The 18,814-nt window shown below is 38.6% G+C and overlaps 1 protein-coding gene across 7 annotated transcripts in view; it reads left to right on the top strand.

The window, feature by feature from the left end:
* Positions 1-18,814, top strand: part of LOC124138180 (twitchin-like) — a 180,961-nt gene that overhangs the window by 28,518 nt on the left and 133,629 nt on the right. For 4 of the 7 annotated variants that reach the window (XM_048386199.1, XM_048386198.1, XM_048386196.1 and 1 more), the window contains exons 3-10: positions 5,303-5,318; positions 13,670-13,818; positions 14,310-14,465; positions 15,196-15,207; positions 16,641-16,949; positions 17,302-17,317; positions 17,633-17,849; positions 18,105-18,195. In XM_048386199.1, coding sequence (XP_048242156.1) covers positions 5,303-5,318; positions 13,670-13,818; positions 14,310-14,465; positions 15,196-15,207; positions 16,641-16,949; positions 17,302-17,317; positions 17,633-17,849; positions 18,105-18,195 — 966 coding nt within the window. The remainder of the gene's footprint in view (positions 1-5,302; positions 5,319-13,669; positions 13,819-14,309; positions 14,466-15,195; positions 15,208-16,640; positions 16,950-17,301; positions 17,318-17,632; positions 17,850-18,104; positions 18,196-18,814) is intronic. The other 3 variants (XM_048386202.1, XM_048386201.1, XM_048386197.1) reach the window with 1 other exon arrangement.

Below are 18,814 nucleotides of genomic sequence, written 5' to 3'. Positions count from 1 at the left end.
CTGCCTTGGGCCCGTTCCACAAAGCGATCTTAGCGTTACGACTGTCGTAAGTCAGCGTTAAAGTGCAGGGACGTCTTTGTCCTAAGGTCGCTTTGTGGAACAGGGCCTCGGTTTAAATATACAGAAAAAAAACTGGGGTGTTTCTCGTGCAAACTGAATTAATCATCTTAAGCGGATAATGGAGGTCTTACGTTCACCGGAAATGAATCAGAAGATAAAATTCGCTTCGGTGCGCATCCATGTTATCGCCCCAAGCAATACCGCCAAATATGATAGAGAGATATGCTTCATGTTAATTGCAAGACTGCGTTATCTGACGTTATTCCATGAGGGTAAAAAAATTATATACATGATAATTTGGCTTTTTGCCAACAACAGCTGTATTTTTTATGACGCTGCACAAATTCCTGTGGCGAATTGTTTTTAGTATCGTCTGCCGGCTCTGGTACGGTGTTTTTAGCCGGATACCGTCTGCTCTGACTATGGCGCAGATTTATAGGAACCTAACTTAATAGGAAGCATATTTTTCTGTTTCATCAACCTTGCACTTTTATAATAAACAGCAATTTAGTCCCTCGGAGCAGGTTTATTGAATAACTAACTGTGTTTACTCATGGAAACATAAACATATACCACGCCCAATATGGAATTATGAGCTAGGGTCTCACAACACTAAGGATGGTTGATGCAGGTGTGTTGTATATTGTAGGATCTACACATCATCAACGGCATGTGCCCAGACAGAGCTCAGCGTAGTGATTAACAAAATATCTGTGACCTTGAAAATTGGCCAAAAAGGTTTTCATACTGCGTTTTGGCAAGACACGCATTGTCCCAACAAAAAGTCATTATTTTACACAATGAAGGATATCAATATACTAAATTCTATGACAAACGTGTGTAAGCTGTGTCAACAGAATTAATCTTTCAATATTCAAGCACATATTGTACATGTTCCAAAAGATGTGAGCGATGAAATGAAATGAATGAAATGAACCTGGATTTCTTGCCAAGAACATTACGTGCTCTATCAAGGCCATCAGATCACCCAGGCAACCGATTCCTGTATTCAATAGACAATGTGTCCTTGACCTTGAGTAGATTCTGGACCCTCCAAGGTCAATCAGTTCAGACTCTCTTTCGAACCTTTGAACTAAAGAAACTGCCGAAATATATGTTGGACTGCTTCGTCCCTTGTCGTGTAAGCAGTGTCCTGGGACTTGTGTTTTGAAGAATATCGATAAAAAACGGGTCGTAACCATTTAAGTGATGTACCAAGCGCCTGCTGTCAGTGTTGGGTGGAAAATTGGGCTCTGATCTGAATATAGACTAGCATTTAGTCTCTGAAATCTTATATTACACAATATCCTTCTTGACTCTAAAAATGGAATAGAGCTAGCTTGAGCTGGCTAGACTTGCTTTTGTATGCATTTCTAGATTATAATTTTTTCATAAAATAAATATATTCCACGGTCATGGTGCAGGACTAATCTGAATCTTACGACCGCATCTGTGTGGACTGTCCTTCAAATAAATGCAAGCAACAAAACCCTTTCCATAATCATAAGAAATCTTTGCCTTGAGTCCTTTGTGCGATTCCGACTGTATCATACGGAGTGTTTATGAATTATTATCAAATAATGATGATACCAGGTGTTGCGAAAAGGTGGCACCCGTCACAAACACATGCAAAGGCAAGAAATGTAACCTGTTATTTAGAATAATAAAACGTGGCTGATGTTTCCATAACCTTTGATTTGTGTGTCCAGGAATGGAATTAATTATATATACGTAGACTTGTTTTTGATATGACATTTGGTTGGGTGACTTGAGAAACAGAACTTGATAATACAATTAGGTGAAGGTCATTCTTATGTTGAAACATGGTCAAGGTCATGTTTACACGCGTTGTAAATTGTAAACATAATGTTAAATCGCGACAAACAGAAACGTAAGCCTGTTCGGTCTAAGTTCATAAGTTAAAGCTTAATTGTGTACACAAGTGGCTATTGCATATAGTTCATGACAGTGATGTTGTCAGTGACAAAAAGCCAGTGTTAGGAACAGCACCTTGGGTCACCCAAACTCCATTTCACGAAATCAACATACTAGCTGAATTTTAGTCTTGGTTTCACAAGCACCATATGTTAATAATGGCAGTGCTATGTAACGCTAGCTCAGCGCCCTCGAGTCATTCAACGTATCATGTTCCAACAAACCCTACGTCACATATTAATCAGTGCCAGTTATACCTCTACATCCTAATTACAAGCAAGCATATCTTCCAGCCTAACAAGACCAAACATATGTCAGTGTATTTAATGCAGGTGAAGTGATTACAAGTGTCCTACACCGTGATGCCGTGGCGGAAAACTGTACACATACCGCACAGGACGTTTTCGTTTCGCGAAAGTAAAATATTTCAATATGGCGCACGTGTAAATTTGGGATGACAAGACGATCATTTTACACGTTCAACCACTTAGGAAAATGCGAAGGCGTTTGATAAACGTGTATCGGAGAAAGCAGTCTTGCAGACCCACCACGTCTCGATAAATCTTTACAACGATAGCCCTGGAACAAGCTCGTACATAGCTTGAATTCTCAAACGGATTGGCAAGTGGATTTTTGGACAAGCTCCGCACAGTGTATAATTCAGTGCTGCTATTATTTATGATGATGGCTCGACCATGTGGAGGAGTTTGAGCTGGACGTTATCTCCGTGTCGATGCTCCCGACAGGAAGATAGATGGCAGCATCGCCCACCACCCATATACTGACCCCTGCTGATAAATGATGTCAGTATTTCTATGTTGTTTGTATACACAAGTCATTACATCCATACAGTAGCTGCCTAAATATGGGGCGATGGAGTAGCCTCGTGGTTAACGTGTTCGCTCGTCACGCCGAAGGCCAGGGTTCGATTCCTAAAATGGGTATAATGTCATTATATAGGCGATACACAGTGTAGGTTTATGCTGACAATGTCGGTGGACAGACAACTACGTATTATAAAGCCAAACCTCATTAGTACGGACCCTGCAAATCCGAACACCCAACCTCTAGACGATTACTGTTCAGGAAATCCATGTACATATAAGGACATTACCCATTACGAATTTGTTAAAACGGAAATTTGGAAACTGGGACGACGTCGTTCACTCTTTTAGGAAAATGAAAAATACACACGTCTTACACTTACATAGATTTTGGTTGGGAATATATTTATTCCAAACTAATGATGCACTGTCCTTTTTAGTCAGATTTTTTTAAGTTATTGTATATTTCCTTTAAGATGCATATGATGTTTACAGTGTACGGTATAACTCATATTGCCAGTTATATATATTTTCATGATATTTGTTTTTACTTATTGACATATTCAATTCTAAATCCTCCGAAACGGCGTAAAAGAATATTCGATCACGGATACACATTAACACCTCCTTGTAGCTTATCAGCATCATGCAATTGTTATCAGATATATATCATTTAAGAATGCATTTCTTTACTAAACATTTTTTGCTCAGTAAAGATGAATTGTATGTAAGATATGCAACGCGCTTGTATATTTGAGATCAAAAGATGGCCGCATGTGTTATTACAAAGGCTCGGCTTAGGGGCACCTGTTGCGCAATGCTAAGTACGCGGAAGAAACTACCGTCTCATTTTCCAGAACATAGCCGGTGAAAGAATAAACAAACCAGATCCATGAAAACTCAATTGTTAGTGAAAAGTACACATTGTTTAAAGGGGCACCTGTTCCTCTGACAGGATACAGAGATCCTCGGTACTCTTAGTGTATTTACACTAACTGCCTGAAGGTTACCAGAACACCAGAGGCATTTACACTCAACCAATGAGGTTAACCCTTCGTCTGGAGTCAAACATCTCGATAGTCTGGTCGAATCAAGACTGTTTTATTATGGGTTAAAATGATTTTATAATTTGCTCCATCTGATATAAATCGTTAATGATTAGGAAAAAACAAAAGTATTGTTTTTGTGCATTCAGAATCTTTTTTAATGAACACCTGGTGTCATCACTGTTTGCTAGTGATTCATAAACACATGTTCACGATCCAGTCAGAATCGTCCAATCAACTGCTTTTAGCAGCGATTTCTTGTGGACATGGAAAGGGGTTTGTCGCTTTAATTTAAGTAGTACTTGACATCTTCTATATCTGAATGTTCGATTATGACGGTTTGAGCGTTTTCCAACACTTGGCAAGTCAAACAAACTCCTCACAAACATATACATTAACCGTATACAATTATTCTTTGCAGTCGGATTAAAGAGAGCATTAAGATTGCAAGACGAAACACCTGTATGTGGGTGTATTAAATCTGAAAGCCTGCTAAAAATCAAAACCTTCACTTGACTCTAAAATACTCTTGACTTTAAAGGACAGGTATAACAGATATAACATTAACTTGCACAAGTCTCTAAAGCAATATTTATTAGTTTAAGTCATAATTTCTAGATTATGTAAATAATAAGACAAAGTTGTCCCTATAAGAGACTGGAGTCCTTACTGTCCACATATCTAGACTTGCCTATTAGAAGGATAGATTTACTACACATCCGTGGACTTTTTTTTCAGAATTTCTTTCTACAGAATTGGAGCAAGGCTTATATTACATGTGTATTTGAGATGGTGTAAACCTGATGGTTCTTGCAATAAAATGAGTAAAAACTGATGGTTTAAACAGGTTTGGGAGGCTCAATCACCTACATTGAAATCATTTTTGAGTAGCATTTATAACACACTTTAAGTTTATCCCTCTCTTTGACAGTTGTGATTGAGCACTGGAAATTCAGACGGTATAGCAATGAGTTATCGCTCTGCTTGCCTGGTGAAAAAAACATTACGTGGTGATAAATTACTGAATTACATGAAGATAAAAGCATTAGAGAGTAACATCAGGTCACACGACACCTGTCATCAGAATGTACGAATCCAATAAACGAATTCATTTCTCCTATACCATGGTGAATTTATAAACCGAAATGTATTCATTCAACAATCCTTGTGAATTATTTTAAAATGTTTGTCATTGGCTGGAAGGTCAATGTTTATTTGCGAAGGTTGCACGTGTAGCATTTCCACGTATGATACAGTTGAGTTCTCAAATTATCTGTTTCCTGCATGAACGAATTTTATTATCATTGGTAATTTATCGTAAATTTGATCCATTGTGCTATTTACTCGTGAATGTTTATGTGAAATTACATTATAAATTTCGATAAAAAGATTCAAATTTGTTGATTTTACTAAAACGGTATCTTCTTTATTTTTCAGCTGGACAACAAAAACAGTAAGTCGCTTTTCACTCTTTACTATTTTATTGGCATAGTTGCACGCTGTCATCATAAAAGACCGTAAAGTCTTAGCTCAAGAAAGGTTATGTGTACTTCCGTTTTCTTTTCATATTCATACCTGTGTATATATCACGCAACATTCATTGTCATCAATCAGTACCTCATTTGACCGCCTTGCAATAACTATGTGGGGTTCTCGCCCGAACCTCTTGCATATTGCTTTCTGCACACGTACTGTTGGCGTGCATATACCTCATAAGGTACATAAGTGCATTGTGAGCTGATACAGAATACTATTGCACATATTTCCCTGCATAGAGGTGAAGTATGTAGAATTATATGCACATGCATGTATTTTTTTGTTGCGGTGTACCTCACGGCAGTTACCTTACTGAGGAACAACCCAGGGGGTCCTTAGTTCAATATGTTCTGCACCTGCTATGAACTGACCCCCTACTGGTCGCCCCGCACATCTGCTTATTGTCCGTTTTGATTGGATGTAATACAAGAAAAACAATATGTTTGTTTAATCTACGAGGGGCCATCCCAAAGACATCTCAGAAGGTCATCGCTGAAAAAAAAATGCACATATATCACAAACTATCCGACATGTAATCTTTACCTGTATAAACCAATATTACCCAAAACACAAAAACGGTGTTTTCTCAATGGTTGTCGGATAGTTGAAAGATTACAAGCGGTTTAACATGTTTTTTAACTTTGAAGCATAAACCACTGTTTACGTCTCCGGACATATCGTCTTCCACTTCCTTCACCAGCATGACCTCAGTATCTACAATTTTAGATTTTTTTCTGCACAAAAAAGGCTCCCAGTCTTAAGTTGTAGTGGTGATTATACTCCAGTAATCCTGTGCAGATTATGTGCGGCCCCGGCATGCGCGGGCAGTAGACAGCCATGTGTTGTACTATCACGTATCCCCTTCCCTTCTACGGTAAGCTGCCTCCGACTGTCAGGCTGCTACACCGAGGCTTTCATTGGGGGAGGGGTGGGGAGGGAGGGTAATTACTCTACAGCTGAGGTCGCTCTGTGTGCATGCACCAGGTGCAGTTATTGTATAGATGTCGCTCACACCACAGCAGGAGTAGAATATAGCACATGCTTAAGCTGGAATATGTTGATTGTAGCGTCGCTCATCCCTACAGCAGGGTCGGGCTATAACACATGCTTTACCTCTGTGTGCAATGAAGGTGTCTATTCGTTAGGGGACTGGGTATAAGGTGTATATTTTTTATGGTGTTTGAAATGGCTATAACTTTAAATGGGGATGGGTGGGGGTTCATGTACTTGGTGGGATGGGGGTGGTGCATTTGACTACAGTGCCACAGCAGATTAGAGGTGTTGCCTTGCTTGCAAGTACATGGTTTAGGGAATGAAAATAGACATAACATTAAGTGGGTGAATATTAACGTGGCATTAAGAGGATGAATATCAACATAACATTAAGTGGATGAATATCAACATAACATTAAGAGAGTGAATATGAATATAGCAATAAGAGGATGAATATCAACATAACATTAAGTGGATGAACATCAACATAACATTAAAAGGATTAATATCAACATAACATTAAGAGGAGGAACATTAACATAACATTAAGAGAGTGAATATTAATATAGCATTAAGAGGATGAATGTCAGTATGACATTAGGGAGGATGAATATCAACATAACATTAAGAGGATGAATATCAACATAACATTAAGAAGATGAATATCAACATAACATTAAGAAGATGAATATCAACATAACATTAAGAGAGTGAATATTAATATAGCATTGAGAGGATGAACATTAACATAACATTAAGAGAGTGAATATCAATATAGCATTAAGAGGATGAATGTCAGTATAACATTAGGGAGGAAGAATATCAACATAACAATAAGGGTAGGGACATCATCTTAACATTAAGAGGACGAATATCAACATAACATTAAGAGGATGAATATCAACATAACATTCAGATGATGAATATCAAGATAACATTAAGAGGATGAATATCAACATAACATTAAGAGGATGAATATCAACATAACATTAAGAAGATGAATATCAACATAACATTAAGAGAGTGAATATCAACATAACATTAAGAGGATGAATATCAACATAACATTAAGAGTAGGGAGAACATCATAACATTAAGAGGATGAATATCAACATAACATTAAGAGGATGAATATCAACATAACATTCAGATGATGAATATCAACATAACATTAAGAGGATGAATATCAACATAACATTAAGAGGATGAATATCAACATAACATTAAGAAGATGAATATCAACATAACATTAAGAGAGTGAATATCAACATAACATTAAGAGGATGAATATCAACATAACATTAAGAGTAGGGAGAACATCATATATATATCATTAAGTGGGTGAGTATTAGCAAAACATCGAGAGGATGACATAGCATATTGTTACGGTAATAAATACCAACACATAATTCAAGGCATAAATATTCAGTATGACCATACGGCCAAGCGATTGATTATTAGCATAATGTTAGCACAGTACATACATATTTAAGTAGGGCAGTTTAAGGGCAAGGAATGTAGAGAAAAGAAATAATATATATTAAGCTAATAAAATCACACAAAATCTTAAGATAATAAATATAACCATAGGGCTTTAAGGTTACTGATATTGGGCATTGCTCTGATATTCCGATCGACAAGAGAGACGTTTCAAAACATGTCTTAGGTTCTAAAATTACAGGAAATGAGTTATTCCCTCGCGGACAACCAGGTCATGTGACACGCGCCAGGGTCTGTTAACCCTTCTTTATTACTGCACAGGCATGCAATATCCTAGTTGTTCCTCTCGTTAAACATCGCCATATGGTTTTTATACGTGTTTTCCAGATGGGAAAAGGGAAATAATATGTGTTGCGCTGATTCTACATATCTTGAACGTTTCCGACTAAGACAATGCATGTGAAGAAACAACTGAGTGAATGCACTGGTGTTACTGTGTATCTCTCGGTGATGTGAGATACGAGCATTTGATGTCATCACAAAGACGCCATCCGCTTTTTACATGATTATGTTTCTTGGTTTGTCAGCACCATACCCGTGTACGTGAGTTTCACCGAAGTTGTCAATGTGTTAGACCGGCATCCCTTCTGGCTTTCCTCCCTCATTAAGCCGATACACTGTGGTATAACTCACACATACATAGACAGATTGAGAGGGAGAGAGAGAGGTAGAGAGAGAGAGAGAGAGAGGGGGGGGGGGGGGGGAGAGAGGGAGAGAGAGAGGTAGAGAGAGAGAGGTAGATAGAGAGGGAGAGAGAGGTAGAGAGGGAGAGGGAGGTAGAGAAGGAGAGAGAGAGAGAGGGAGAGAGAGGGAGAGAGAGAGGGAGAGAGAGAGGTAGAGAGGGAGAGGGAGGTAGAGAAGGAGAGAGAGAGAGGGAGAGAGAGAGGGAGGTAGATAGGGAGAGGGAGGTAGAGAGAGAGAGAGGTAGAGGGAGAAGGAGAGAGAGAGGGACGGAGAAAGAGACGGAGACGGAGAGTATTTACATTAATTTCCAACATGTCGAAAAGGAGGTTTAGTCAGTTTTGTCGTAAGATCTATTTTTATAATGCACTGTTAATCATATAAATCAAGATTTCGTTAAATTACTGAAATCCATCAACGTTATCAGCACTATTGAACGAACCAATTCCCAAGTAGTTCCAAGATCTGGCAGTGACCCGTATTGCCAGTTATCAATGTTATCAATGTGAACAGTGTTATCACACCATAAGCACCTGTCTAGGAATCTCCCGCTCTCTCACAGAATCCCACCACTTCCTTAAACAGGGCATCCTGTGTTTCTGGTTCAGACACAGCTTCTGTCAGTGTCATGGATGTTCTACTTTATCTAATCTCCATCGTTGTATGGTCATCTTGTAAATAAGCGCGATATCGCCGAATGAAAACCATTAACACCTCAAAAGCGAAATATGGTTGGTTTAAATAGCCACCGTGTCTGTCTCACTGCGGGGTACCTGAAGTTAGAAGACACACCCACTAGTTATCTCAATGTTTAAATCTAGTTCGCATGATGTCAAGATCGTCTAATTTACTTGACGTGATTGTAATGAGAAGTTTAAAATACTTTGGGTTGGAATGCTTTACACAAGCGTCACAAACAAACTTCTTATGTTTTGTGTGGAAGATCCCGTTTGTGATAAACACAGCCAGTATAATTAAATTATGGACTGTTGGGGGAAATCTACCCATGTATCAGGAAATCAATTATGAATAGAATCTATTTTATTATATATTTACCAGGTTTTGCATGTAAATTGTTCTCAGTCAAGATAGTGACACATGTATATTCATCTTCATGTCGTATTTCAAAATGGAACTAGATCTAGATCCATTTAATATGACAGTGTGGGAAATGCAGGGTACAATGCATTCATTGTCAATTCTGCCTATTTCGAAGGAAATTGTACCACAACGCTGTGTTCGAACTGGAAACAAATAAGAACGTATCTTCTATTATCGTAATCTTCTTCCAATAAGTGTGGAGAAACTACAGGCAGAGTGATTGTAAAGTACGATGTCAGCTTCAACAATCATCCATCAATATCACAACAGATTACCAAAGATTCTTGCATGGTGTACTCTCTTGGGACTCGAACCGTTTGACGAGCGAACACTTACCCACTGAACTGCCTATCCACTCCTCAAAGCACAAAGAAGATCCGGGGTAGAATAGGTCTTCAGCAACCCATGCTTGTCGTAAAAGGCGACTGTGCTTGTCGTAAAAGGCGACTAACGGGATCGGGTGGTCAGGCTCGCTGACTTGATTGATGCATGTCATCGATCCCAATTGCGTGGATCGATGCTCATGATGTCAATCACTGGATTGTCTGGTCCAGACTCGATTATTTACAGACCGCCGTCTTATAGCTGGAGTGCGGCGTAAAACAACAAACCAACCAACCAACCAACCAAAGCACAACGAGGACCACATAACCCTATATCAATGATAAGAACAAACAGATGTAGTATTAACGTAGTATCAGAGAAAGGTTTTAATTTTGCTTCCTTTGACAACGGGCAGCCATTCGTGCTTGTGTAGGTAGACAGCGTCCAGATCCCCTTGCTTACATGCCATCATGACGTCTTGCAAGAGTACCTGTTGAGAAAGCAACAGCGAATTTATTTATGTAGTCACTGAAACTGATGAAAGCGCCTCGTGCTGTTGACAGCATCGCCATTTGCTTCATGGATAACTTAATTAAAACAGTTGTTGTTAGTGTAATGTCAAACAACCCCCTGCACCTGCCTGGAGGTAAATAAACGAATGGAAATTTGATTACATCTGGTGTGGCAATTGTCCAGTGTAAGGCCTTATTACAAGTCAATCATTCAAATGATCGTGTCATCTTACACCCATTAATGTTAGTGCTTATTGCGAGTCAATCATTCAAAATATTTTATGGATCAATGGTTGTAAAGTAAAATCTATATTTGATAAATATATTCTTCTCCAATATAGTTTAAGATAAGTACTCAGACTGCTGAGATGATAATGAAGGGAGTACGTTACTTATTCATAGTGCTGCACCATGACTGTGGAATGTTTTATAAAACCAAAACCAATCAAGATAAATATACAAAACCAAGTCTAGCCAGCTCTAGCCAACTCTAACCAGCTCTAGCCAGCTCTAAAATTATTTGTTTTAAGTTTAGAGGAGAGAAATGTATTGTGTTCATAAACTATATGTCAGTCTAACTTGTTCACAGCAAAGGGACTTACTGTATGGGGTGTATATTTTTTGAAGATTATTTAATGGAACCAATATTAAGAATAAAGCTGGAACCGAATTGAACGGTATGCTGGTGATTAGGTTCCATAATGATAATAAACAACTCTAATGATTTGGAATAGTACATGACGTAGAACACTGGTAAGTGGTGCATTTGCTTGTGATGGAATAACTCCATACTGACAGCATGTATGTCTGGGATCGTGTTTGTTTGTTTGTTGTTAAACGCCGCACTCAGCAATATTCCTGCTATATGACAGCAGTCTGTAAATAATCTGGACCAGACAATCCAGTCATTGACATCGTGAGCATCAATCCTTGCAATTCGGATCGAGGACATGCCTTACCAAGTCAGCAAGCCTGACAACCCAATCCCGTTATGGGTTGCTGAAGACCTATAATTCTAACCTTGATCTTCTGGCCACATGTTCAGGGTTACTTGTACTCGTGTACATCATGGCCAAACAGTGACTGGAGTCGAGGCCCAGCCCTCAGGGTAACGGCTGCCTTCAACTCGACGGAGAAATTCCTATGTCATGGACCAGGTCCTGTTTCTGCGATGTAGTTAACTTCCTGGTATAGGATACTTCTGGCTACCACCAACGAGACAAGGATAAACTTTAGGACTTGCCACATTATGAGAATGTCTTCAAACTGACTGAAAGATCAATTACCGCCGAAGAACGTTTTCTATGGTTAATGTACATGGACTTTGATCTTTACACAGATGATATGGGTAGAATGGTACATGAGGTGCCCTCATGTACATGGTCTTTGCAACCCCAGCGAAACAGACTGCCTCCGTGGTCTAGTGGTAGAGCGTCCGCCCGGAGAGCGGAAGGTCCGGGGTTCGATCACCGGCCGCGTCATACAAAAAGACGTTAAAAGATGGTACTTGTTGTGACCCTGTCTCGCGCTCGGCATTAAGGGGCTAAAACAAGGACTGGTCGCCTCGGAGTCAGTATACTGTGTCTGAGTGGGGTATTCATGTTAAACTGCGGCATGGTATATCTAGCTAGCACTATTAATTGGTATCAGTCCGGATTAGACACACACACGTACATGCACGTCGCTATATAAGTGCCATTATCTTGGACGCGACGTTAAACCTAATTTCACCTCACCTCACCCAGCGAGACATACGTCCGAAAGTCTTATTGCCAGAAGAAAGATAACATAACCTCTTGTATTAACGAAGGCGTGCAATTATGTGCACGTTGCAGCAGTACGTATTTGTCGTTCATCCTTGAATAAAAATTACATTACCGATTCACATCCTCAAACTTCAAAGAATGTGGTAACCTTCAACCTTCACGGTCTTCTGTCTCATCAACCTCAACTTATTCCCAGGTATCTCCTCTGTCCCCGAAGATGCTTCCCAACTGGCGTCCACTTATAGTCCCCCCCCCCCCCCCCCCCCCCAAATTTCAGCACCACTCATCCTTACCCTCCACTAATCCCCAGCCTCTACCAATTCACGGTTTCATCACCCAGCCTCCTCCAGCTTCAAAGCGCCAGGTGTTCAGTCAGTCATGTCCGCCTTTCAGAATATTCTACAAAAATAAGTTTACATGTGTTTGGTGTAAGGATATCCCCCACTCATCTTATCTAGACCTCAGAATGTAAAACAACATTTTTTACACAAATTATGTTTTTACTTTACACATTCGTCAATGTTGAGCCCCTGGAGTGATTGTGTGTTGGGTTCCTATTGCGAAATCAAGGGTAGACGTTTCTAGCTGTAATTTCATGCAGTATGATAAGACAGGATGAGTGACTACCTTCTCAGAATAAGAAGCCAACAGTTGCAAAGCTAATTAGGGGGTGTTTCTTTGAAGAAAAGACTTAGAATCGACTTATGAATAAGGGACGTGTGGCCTAACATGATTCTAATGACTGCTTAGAAATAGTTATTATCGTATAATAACATCAATAGATGGGTTTCTTCCTTGTTCGCTTTTCCAATTATAATTCGTTTATTTTCGCGGTTTAAGAAATAAACTTTGATTTGCCTTTGCGTGTGTTTGTGACGGGTGCCACCGGTGGGGCAGGATACGCTCACCTTTTTGCGAACACCTGGTATCATTACTATTTGAAAGTGATTCATAAACACATGCTCATTATATAGTCGGAACCGTACAATCGACTCTGCTTTATGCAGAGATTTCTTTTGGATATGGAAAGGGTTTTGTCGCTTTATTTATTTGAAAGTTAATAGTTTTGATGTTAACAGAAAATGTCGTGAAATATAGTTTCTGCATGAACATGAAATATCAGTTTTTAAGTAGTTTTGAAATTGTGAATATTTCATTGAAGGTGGTAGTTTTATAAAGCATGGAAGTTTGACAAGAAAAGAAAAAAATTCGTTTCTTTTGGAATGTAATGTAAATGGTTAAAGAGGATAAAAGGCAACACAACAGCGTCTTTAAGAAGTTTTATATAAATAAGGCTCTGTAATTGATCAACCACACACATAAATGCAAATTTGAACTTCTTCTAAACTTGAAGCATCAATGTTTTTACATATTGAGACAATTTGTTGTAGACAAGAAGGAATTGCACCCAACTTCACCCAGAAGCCAGTGACGAGACAAGAGAACAATGGACAGAAGCTGTTGTTTGAGTGTCTTCTGACGGCTGACCCTGCCCCGGCCATCAGCTGGTTTAGGGATGCCACACCCATCCAACAAGGGGGTGAGTTTTACACTGATGTAAACTACGGTTATAACGAACATGCTTATAACGAACTGACCGATGTAACGAACGTATTTTTTAGTCCCGGCTATCTGTTGTATAGATGCTGTATATATGCTTATAACGAACTACGGTTATAACGATCTAAATTTAGTGGTCCCTTTGAGTTCGTTATAACCGTAGTTAACGACCTCAATCCAAATTTAACAATTTTTATGAAGGTATTGCTGATTATTCTATTGAAGTATAAAATGCTGCAAGATATATAATTAATACCAGATTTGTGTCTCGTTCAGTGATTGTGGTGGCATGAATGGTTCTCACGGTAATTTGTGCCAAGATCCGCTGGTCTTGCGTTCGAATCCAACTTTCGACTTGAGTATATTTGGTTTGTCAGACATGACTGATATTCTGTTCACAGTGGTGTTAATCTCAGCTCAGTTATTAAAATAATTGTTTCAGCAGCTGAATCTTTTATTGCTTTTTTTCAGGCCGCTTCAATCTGAAGACTCAGCCCAGAGACAAGAAGACCTACTTTGTTGTACTTGAGATCAACGGAGTGTCGGCCCAAGATGCGGGAAACTACAAAGTCACAGCCAAAAACGCATTGGGCGAGAGTAATGCCACCATTAGACTTAACTTTGATAGTAAGTTGTCTTCCTTGTTATTTGTATGTTCAAAAACAACAGCTTCCTTGTCACTTTTGCACCGTTAGGGCAGGATACGCCAACCTGTTCGCGAACATATGGCATCATCAATATTTGATAATGATTCATAAACGGATGCTCATGATGTAGCCGGAATCGTTTAATGTTCTCTGCTTTTAGATTTCTTCGGAAAATTGGAAAGGGTTTTGTCGCCTTTATTATTATTTGTATTTTCAAAAACCTTTCCAGTTTCCTTGCAGAGAAATTAAGACGTCAAATTAATGTTCTTATTAAGACTAGATTCATAAACGACAATGACACCAACACTTATGACAAGAGGTGTTATATTCTTATTAGGGATGATGGGGTAGCCTAGTGGTTAAAGCGTTCGCTCGTAACGCCTAAGACCCGGGTTCGGTTCTCCACATGGGTATACTATGTGAAGCCCATTTCTGGAATATTGCTAAAAGCGGCGTAAAACCATACTCATTCACTCTCTCATTATATGCTTCGTATGCTATTGGGAACACAGACACGTATTTACAGGATCAGTTTCTGTTTGATACTGACTTCTTCATTTACTTGAAAAATGGTTGTGGACATTAATTCTGCGTGGCTGGAGGGAATGGAAAAAACACATACGGTTTCCGATACAGATGAATCAACCAAGAGAAAGCTAACGTTGCCTTTTAGTCTCCATTTTGCATAACACATGGTTGATGTATTTCAGATCTTAAGCCAGGTAAGTAGCAGAGTGACCGCTACACAACTCACAAGACAGCGAGTTTACACTGTTATTACCAGGCTTCATACAGTTCACTAACACCCATCTTCATCCGTTCATTTAACACTAAAACATCATGTTGTGACTGACAGCCAATACAAATTAACTATATTTGTTCCAGTGTAGTTTACTGACGTTTTAGAAGTCGAACAAATTTCAAAACGAAATTAAATTAAATACTAATCAATCAGGGACATTTCAAAAACAAAATTATATTTTGTTATCATATACCTTGAATACTTTTAATGGTATACTGTGCTGAAATGATTAATACAATTCAGGGTTCAAGGGCAGGAAAAATATTTTAATAGTTTGATATTTTTGTAAATAAATTTCATTCTCTTTTAAAATATTTTAAAAAAGGTACTTTCTATTTGAACCGAATTCATTTGTAGTCTTTATCACAACTGAAATGATCATAATTTGTTAGAATACCATAACCCATATCATTGCTTCGATATTCATTTCTTGCTGACAATTATTTTGCTCAAAATAATAATATACAGCTGCAATTAAATTGTGTGGCAATTTCTTCATTCAAGTTCCCCTTGTTTCCTACTTTTACATTTTTCAGCTGCCGTTGACATCTTGCAATAATATTTTACAGCTTTGAGCATCTTTTGTATGGTTAGCCATACATCTTTTATTTTCTTCAATGATAATATCTTGATTTCTTATACAAATGTGTGTGTTTGTCGATGTATAGTTAGATACACTGTATTTATTTTAGTTCTGATTATTTTCTTTAGAATCTTACCTTGTTTTCTGAAATCTGTGTTGTGAAAAAACATAATGTGTAATGTGTCTAAGAAGCGATAACTTTTCACTTTTCTCGTCTTGATTTTGCCTAACATTAAAACATCGTATACGTGCTTACGAAGACATAGTTGGAGTAGAAAGAAGTTTACGAAAAATAGTTTATTTAAGAAATATGATCCAGTTGTTTAATTTTATGATAAGATATGAACTTTCGTGCGTGCTGGGCTATCATTTTGGGATTTATGTATAAAGATACTTCGGTTTATGCAAACCTCGTGGACGATTTTGAGCATATTATCTATGAAAGGAGAAAACACGGTGTAAATAAGGTGTCTTCATCAGATGATGTGATGGGGATATATGCCAAACTGTAACAATAAGGGAAACATTGAATGATACGTCTATGTATGATAATAAGTTCAATTATATCAATAAATATGTTCATCTTATTATCACATGAGTATTATCAAATGTAGGGTAAGGATACGCCATAAGTGTTTCAGCTTTTGGTGGGTAGCAACGCTTATAGTCATAATAGAATGATACATGTTGAAGCAATGTGACAACATATGTTTGGCACCGGTTCCAGTGTTCAAGAGACATGTTCTGTAACAAAGTTCTCACTTTTTCAGTTGAAGAACCTGGAAAAGGAGGTGGTCGCCCAGTGTTTATACAAAAACCTGGAATTCGCCAAGTTGGTGATAAAATAGTGATAGACTGCAAGCTCACTGGCGATCCCAAGCCTACCATTCAATGGTTCCAAGGGGGGAAGGAGATATTCCCTGGAGGAAGAATCAATATGATACATAATACTACCGCTAACAACCATGCTGTGTCCCTAGAAATCGCTCAGGTCGGAGCACAAGATGGCGGGGAGTACAAGGCCATTGCTAAGAACAAGCATGGAGATGCTACAGCAACGATTACTCTCAACTTTGAAGGTGAGCTTCAGTATCTACAGTGTTGTATCCTTGTGAGGATAGTACTTTGTCTTTAGTTTTGAAATTCCCGGATATGTAGGTTTAGAAAATAATGTCTATGTCAACCATATGGTGATTGGCAAACAATAAGAGACCATTATCTTATATTTATCGTATATTTTATAATGGACTTTCTGACCTTCAGTGTAACACGTCACGTAACTAATGAAATTTTGGCATGAATGTTTGATTTAAAACGATTTATTATCTATATTTCTTTTAATCGAATAACAAACCCGGGTTGTATTACAACTGTATTATTATGATTATTATGAGATGATTGTGATAACCTATATTTCTTTTCATATTCTAGGTGGAAAGAAACCAAAGTAAGTAGTGTTCTTCTCCTCCTAGCTAATTTTAAAAACATGTATTCAAGGGGTCAAGCCGATTTACGCCTACCATGTTTATAGGAGCTTGAGGAGTTAAGATGCAATATGCTGCACATATATTCCCACATCAGATATTTTGAATGACTTTATTCGTTAGATCATCAGCCTTATCAGTGGTGATTATTTTCCCACTTAACTCTGTCTCTTTATTGAATGGTTTAGAGCAGGGCATCGTGCCCTCTTCATGAGCAAACTTCTCACGTCAGTGTGTTTATAGATGTTCGATCTCCACGGTATGTCAAATGGTTTCAGACTGCCAGAAGGAAAGGCACCCCACTTTCTTCAGAAGCCCACCATTAAGCAGCAACAGAAGCTGTTGGTGATGTCGTGCCTACTGGAGGCGAAGCCAACTCCCCAGATCCGCTGGTTCCAAGACCAGAAGGAGGTTGGCGAGGGAGGACGCTTTAACATTACCCTGAACAGGGAGGGTAGCTCACCCGATACCTACCTAGCCGTCCTGCAGATCAAGGTCAGACACCACAATAATTAACATAGCTTTTCATGTCATCGTTGGTTACAATGATTATCAGTTTAATAAATTATTTAATAATTTATATTAATTCTTTTAATATATTCAATAAACCTGAGAAAATATTTCCCCTGTAGTGTGAAGTTAAAAACTGGTAAATGGACTAAATATACCTTTCCTTTCATTGCTCTGGTTATGGTTACATGTTACATTTTTTGGTTATTTTCCCTCTGACAATTTAAAATTGTGATGCAGGATCCAACTCTTAGCGATGGCGGAACGTACAAGTGCACTGCAGCCAACGACCTGGGAGAATCTAATGCTAACATAACACTGAACTTCCAAGGTAAGTCAACCAAAGAACAGCGGCGGTGGCATAATATACGTGCTGCACATATATACGGGTTCTGTCTGCACATCCATTGTTAGTCACGCTGCATCCACTGCACTGCACCATTGTACCATTGCACATTACTGCACTATTGATACCGTGAGTCACAACCCTGATGAGCTCCATTCCCTATAAATATATACTGCATGAAGCCCGGTGATGGCTGAACCTTATCTTCCCGTGTAGTTCTTTAGGACCTTTTACGACAACTGCTGTTGATAATTTGAAATGTCCTACATTGATTTATCATGCTTAGCAAGTAGACACTGAAGTAAATGCACGTCATGCAAGTCATACATAATATAAATGGTTCAGAAGTATTTGAATCTTTTTGTGATATTTGATATGAATATGAATATATTTCATGTCAACGTTCTCTTTTATGGAAGCGAAAGCTTGCTCCTGTGAATGTGCTTCAGGTGTTGCTCGCGACTCTGAGTGTATTTGGCTTTCCACATTTGGTGCAAGTAATTATGTGTCCGATATTGTAAAATTTCAATGCCACTATGCTTTACCATGTGATTGGCCCTGTGTAGTATCACCATGTTCTATACCACGAAGCAGAAATAGTTGG

This window comes from Haliotis rufescens, unplaced genomic scaffold (assembly GCF_023055435.1).
Source record: "Haliotis rufescens isolate VD_foot unplaced genomic scaffold, xgHalRufe1.0.p SCAF_6, whole genome shotgun sequence".
NCBI classification, from domain to species: Eukaryota; Metazoa; Mollusca; class Gastropoda; order Lepetellida; family Haliotidae; genus Haliotis; species Haliotis rufescens.
This window is presented reverse-complemented; position numbering and strand designations above follow the sequence as displayed.